Source organism: Esox lucius, chromosome 17, assembly GCF_011004845.1.
Source record: "Esox lucius isolate fEsoLuc1 chromosome 17, fEsoLuc1.pri, whole genome shotgun sequence".
In the NCBI taxonomy this organism is placed as follows: Eukaryota; Metazoa; Chordata; class Actinopteri; order Esociformes; family Esocidae; genus Esox; species Esox lucius.
Window position 1 is genome coordinate 46,947,664 of NC_047585.1, and position 6,000 is coordinate 46,953,663.

A 6,000-nucleotide genomic window follows, 5' to 3' on the forward strand; every position below is an offset into this window, starting at 1 on the left:
CCTTATCTGTGACCTTTACCGTCACTCAGAATATCCAGACACACACACAAACACTCAGACAGCGGGGCCATACTAGGTACTGTCTGACCCAGGCTATAATAACACTGGCCAAACACACAACATTGAGGGAGTCCGACCCAGTCTGTCTGCACCACCTGTTCCAGTCACACTGATCCGGCCTGGGCTTTACATTCATACCCAGTGATGTACGAGGGAGTTCTGTCACACTGATAGTGAAGTGACCACTGACCTGGTGTAGAGATAGAAGGGTTTAGAAGTGACCACTGACCTGGTGTAGAGATAGAAGGGTTTAGAAGTGACCACTGACCTGGTGTAGAGATAGAAGGGTTTAGAAGTGACCACTGACCTGGTGTAGAGATAGAAGGGTTTAGAAGTGACCACTGACCTGGTGTAGAGATAGAAGGGTTTAGAAGTGACCACTGACCTGGTGTAGAGATAGATGGGTTTAGAAGTGACCACTGATTTGTTTTATTGGTGTTCCTACCAGTAGATCTGTCAAGCATTCAGAGACTAACTACCAGAGAAAGGCCAGCCTACTGGTACTTTTCTTTTACTTTTTTACTCAGTTTAAACTGCAGTGGCTGACTGTGACACAACAATGTCTCATCTCTTGTCCTCTCTGTCCTCTCTTGTCCTCTCTTGTCCTCTCTTTCCTCTCTTGTCCTCTATTGTCCTCTCTGTCCTCTCTTGTCCTCTCTGTCCTTTCTTGTCTTCTCTTGTCCTCTCTTGTCCTCTCTGTCCTTTCTTGTCCTCTCTGTCCTCTCTTTTCCTCTTTGTCCTCTTTGTCCTCTCTTGTCCTCTCTGTCCTCTCTGTCCTCTCTTTCAGCTCATCGGGTCCATTATTGGACGTCAGGGCACCAAGATCAATGAGATCCGCCAAGTATCCGGGGCTCAGATCAAGATTGGCAGCCAGCTGGACAGTACCAGTGACAGGCATGTCACCATCACCGGATCCCCCATCTCCATCAACCTGGCTCAGTACCTCATCACCTCATGGTAAGAATAAGATCTGACACCCCCAGTACAGCCCAACACAGTATAGTACATCTCAGCATACTATATCATAGCAAAGTATAGTACAGTCCAGCATAGTACAGTATAGCTCAGTACAGTGTAGCCCAGCATAGTACAGTCCAGCATAGTACATTATTGCTCAGTACAGTACAGCCTGGCTGAGCCCAGCATAGTACAGTATAGCTCAGTACACTGCAGCCCAGCATAGTACAGTATAGCTCAGTACAGTACAGCCTGGCTGAGCCCAGCATAGTACAGTATAGCTCAGTACCGTACAGCCTGGCAGAGCCCAGCATAGTACAGTGAGGAGGTTCTGCATAGTACAGCGTAGCCCAGTACAGTACAGCCCAGCATAGTACGGTAAAGTACAGTATAGCCCAGCCCAGGAAAATGCATCACCAGACAGTGGGGAGTACTCCTCCTCATCAGATAATCTTGAGTTATTTAATATATTTATATTAACTTGTAAAGCTACATTGGTTCTACTGTCCAAAATGTTAGGTTATGTAAATTTAAGAAATGAAAGTTGTGTTGACTTGAATCCTAGGTAAGCTTGAATCCTCATGCAATAAAACAGGCCATACCTACTAAAGTCTCTATTAAAATTCTTCAGAGTCCTCTTCATTCCTATTCAGAGTCCTGTTCATTCCTATTCAGAGTCCTATTCAGTCCTATTTAGAGTCCTATTTAGAGTCATATTCAGTCATATTCAGTCATATCTAGAGTCATATTTAGAGTCATATTCAGAGTCCTATTCAGAGTCCTATTCAGTCCTATTTAGAGTCCTATTTAGAGTCATATTCAGTCATATTCAGTCATATCTAGAGTCATATTTAGAGTCATATTCAGAGTCCTATTCAGAGTCCAATTCATTCCTATTCAGAGTCCTATTCAGTCCTATTTAGAGTCATATTCAGAGTCATATTCAGTCCTATTTAGAGTCATATTTAGAGTCATATTCAGAGTCAAATTCAGTCGTATTTAGAGTCATATTCAGAGTCATATTCAGAGTCATATTCAGAGTCATATTCAGAGTCCTATTCAGAGTCCTATTCAGTCCTATCCAGAGTTCAATTCAGAGTCCTATTCTTTCCTATTCAGAGTCATATTCAGTCCTATTCAGAGTCATATTCAGTCCTATCCAGAGTCCTATTCATTCCTATTCAGAGTCCTATTTAGAGTCCTATTTAGAGTCATTCAGTCCTATTTAGAGTCATATTCAGTCCTATTTAGAGTCAAATTTAGAGTAATATCCAGAGTCCTATTCAGAGTCCAATTCATTCCTATTCAGAGTCCTATTCAGTCCTATTTAGAGTCATATTCAGAGTCATATTCAGTCCTATTTAGAGTCATATTTAGAGTCATATTCAGAGTCAAATTCAGTCGTATTTAGAGTCATATTCAGAGTCATATTCAGAGTCATATTCAGAGTCCTATTCAGAGTCCTATTCAGAGTCCTATTCAGTCCTATCCAGAGTTCTATTCAGAGTCCTATTCTTTCCTATTCAGAGTCATATTCAGTCCTATTCAGAGTCATATTCAGTCCTATCCAGAGTCCTATTCTTTCCTATTCAGAGTCATATTCAGTCCTATTCAGAGTCATATTCAGTCCTATCCAGAGTCCTATTCATTCCTATTCAGAGTCTAATTTAGAGTCCTATTTAGAGTCATATTCAGTCCTATTTAGAGTCATATTCAGTCCTATTTAGAGTCATATTCAGTCCTATTTAGAGTCAAATTTAGAGTAATATCCAGAGTCCAATTCAGAGTCCTATTCATTCCTATTCAGAGTCCTATTCAGTCCTATTTAGAGTTATATTTAGAGTCCTATTCAGAGTCCTATTCAATCCTATTCAGAGTCCTATTCAGTCTTATCCAGAGTCCTATCCAGAGTTCTATTCAGAGTCCTATTCAGTCTTATTCAGTCCTATTCAGTCCTATTCTCTAGCATGGGGCTCTGAATTTTTTTATTGTTGTGTTACCCATGACCGTTCGTAGTAAAACCATTCAGACAAATTTTAATGACTGAAACTGTATAGAATGACAATGGTAAGTTAAAGCACACTGTTTCGGTATATTCTTTTAACTTGTGATGATAATGAATGTGTACTGACCTCTCTCTAAGGATCTTTCCCCTCAAATCACATTGCTGTCTGTCTGCTGTTCATCACTTCCTCTCCGTCTCTCTGTTGCCGAATGTTACATCAGACCATTGAAAGTCCTGCATTTTCAGCAATTCACATTCAACCTCGTTTCTACTGCAAACGTTTGATTAATTCACATTCCAAATAATGTACCTGATTTCTACTACAAACATTGTATTGTAGGTCATAATGTAATGTGCTTGTAATGTTCTACCCTAAAATCACAATATAGTCATACTGCATTTAAGCATTATACACTGGAAGCAGTAAGGACAGATACAATGTGGTATATTAACAATATATCTTAAAACCCAGAAGTGCCTTATGTATATTATAGACTGCTTACCAACTTAATAATAACAGTGAAAATAAAATGCCCATGGAATACTATCTCATATACCATGGCTGTCAGCCAATCAGTATTCAGAGATTTAACCCACCAGCTCAGAAGGCATAGTTCTACCATTATACTTGACGGAGTACATTATTTTAAATATGCAGTAAATAAATGTATATATTAAAAAGTGCATTGTTTCGTTGAACATTTAAACAAACTCCTAAGGAATATATACATTTACTTACAATATTTGTACATACAAATTAAATATGTACATTCAACTTTTTACAGAATAAGGAAAATCCTAATGACCTTTGACCTTATTTGTGTTTCCCTTACCCAAGCCCCTACCCAAGCCATCACCCTGACTTATAGACCCCACTCCCCCCATGAGAGCCAAAACAGACCCCCCCCTCAAATAATCTGTTGCAACCTCCAGCAAAACACACCTCTTTTATAATTTTTCTTTTATCTCCTTTTTTATTTCTTTTCTTTAATTTCTCTCAATTTCTTTGTTTAACATGTCTTTTATTAATTTAACCTTCTAACCCTCTCCATACTCCCTCCTCCCTTATCCCCCTCCTCTTCCTCCTCCTTCTTACCTGGTCCTCCCTCCACCTCCTCTTCCTCCATCTCCTCCTCTTCCTCCTGTCCTACATCTCCTCATCCTATCACCCTGTCCAGTTTAGAGACGGCCAAATCCACCGCCCAGACTTCCTCCATGTCGACCCCTGCTGACCTCACCATGGCCTACACCCAACAACCCTCCCCAGCCTCCTCCTCCCCAGCCGCCGCGGCCACCCTGGCTGCCATGGGCTGTCCTGGCCTGTCCCTCCCCCACGCCGCTGGCCCCGTGATGGGCACCCACCCCTATGTCCTCCCCCTGTCCAGCCTCCTGGGGCTGCAGTCCATGAAGTCCATCCAGTCCATGCCCTTCCTGGCTCTGTCCAACACGGCCCCCAACGTGGCCGCAGGAGCCCAGGCCCAGATCTCCTACACCGCCAAGATCCCCTCGGCCAACGGGATCGGGAAGAAACCCGAGAGGCAGAAGTTTGCGCCATACTGATGACGGAGTCTGACAACGATGACGGAGGCTCCGCCCTTCGCTGACTCCACCCCCTCTCCGGCTCTCAGCTTCTACCAAAGAAGAGAGAACGGGGGGGGTGCTTCTTTTCGGTTCTCCCCCTCCTCCCTCATCTTCATAGATGATGTAGTGGTCTAGTATATTTCAGAGACTGTCGATCGATTTTTGTTTAGTAGCTTTGTTCTGTCCCTTATCTACTGTAGGAGCACTGTTGGATTGGCTCGTATAGATAACTATGTTTATGTTGTCAGGCCAAGGAAGCCTATGAAGCCATAAGAGTTTGTCCCAGTTGACACCCTATTTCAGAGCTAGTAGGGCTCTGGTGGCCTATGGCCAATGTACTACAGATGCCATGTATTAATGTGAATCAGTCAATTTGAAATGTCCTGCAGCAACAGGAAATAGCAATTGTTTTTGATTATTATGAGTATGTGTATGAGTTGACACATTTCTCATTAGATCATGTCAGAAATATTACAGTGGAAATTCCCAACTTCAGAATGCTTTTCAGACCTCAGATACAAGTTTGCGTTGCCTACTGTGCAAAAAACATCCTACAAAAACTGGAGGATGAAATTAGGAACTGGCATCTGTCCATGTGCTATAGGGTTGTCACCTGAGACCCAACTATGTACTAATCCAACCCTGTTTGTAACCTTCTTGTAACCTTTTCCTCTTGCTCCTGTTCATTGGTGACTGGTGTTTAATGAAATCCTCTCACTATGAATTCAAACACTGGTGACTGAAGCTCAGCTCTCTGTTCCTCATTCAGCTTTTACAATGAAGTATGAGGCTGCTCCTTCTGTATACAACTTCCTGTTTTTTTAATATTTGAAGAATGACTGTGTAAAGACAAAACAGTTTTTAAGAATGACAAAAGATCTAAAAGCTCTTTTTTTGCGTTGTCACGGTTGTATGTTTTCTGTCACATTTCATTTTTAATGTTGTTTAATTTATTTAATTTATTATGCTAAGTATTACTTTTACGATAACATGTTATCTTTTTTATTGAAACAGGTACTTCTATGACTACTACTAGTAATTTTGTTCCATCCAGTTTAAAGTTTTGCCTCAAGGTATTCCCTCCTGTTTCTCATAACAGAAATGGTTTCTTCTTCTAAGGCAATGTTTTTTAATAACATTATGTTTTTACTGATTAGGGTATATAATCCACTCCTAAGTCAATATATAATTAGCCAACTGAAAGTCGAGGTACATGTATTTCAAACTGTCTTACAGGGATTTGAACAGCTAAACCCCTCTTAGGACGTTTCTGAGGGATCAGGGATTCCTTTCTCACTCCAGCTATCAAACAGAACCGTGCATGACAGCTTCTGTTGTCAGAAACTAATGCTGCATGTTAGCTCAACCGCATGCGTACACACACACACATACACACA

The 6,000-nt window shown here is 41.4% G+C and overlaps 1 protein-coding gene across 5 annotated transcripts in view; it reads left to right on the forward strand.

Annotated features, from left to right (window-relative positions):
- The window catches only part of pcbp4 (poly(rC) binding protein 4), a 97,242-nt gene extending 91,242 nt beyond the window's left edge, over window positions 1–6,000 (forward strand). For all 5 annotated transcript variants that reach the window (XM_013132525.3, XM_013132522.3, XM_013132523.3 and 2 more), the window contains exons 13-14: window positions 848–1,017; window positions 4,201–6,000. In XM_013132525.3, coding sequence (XP_012987979.1) covers window positions 848–1,017; window positions 4,201–4,582 — 552 coding nt within the window. In that variant the 3' untranslated portion in view covers window positions 4,583–6,000. The remainder of the gene's footprint in view (window positions 1–847; window positions 1,018–4,200) is intronic.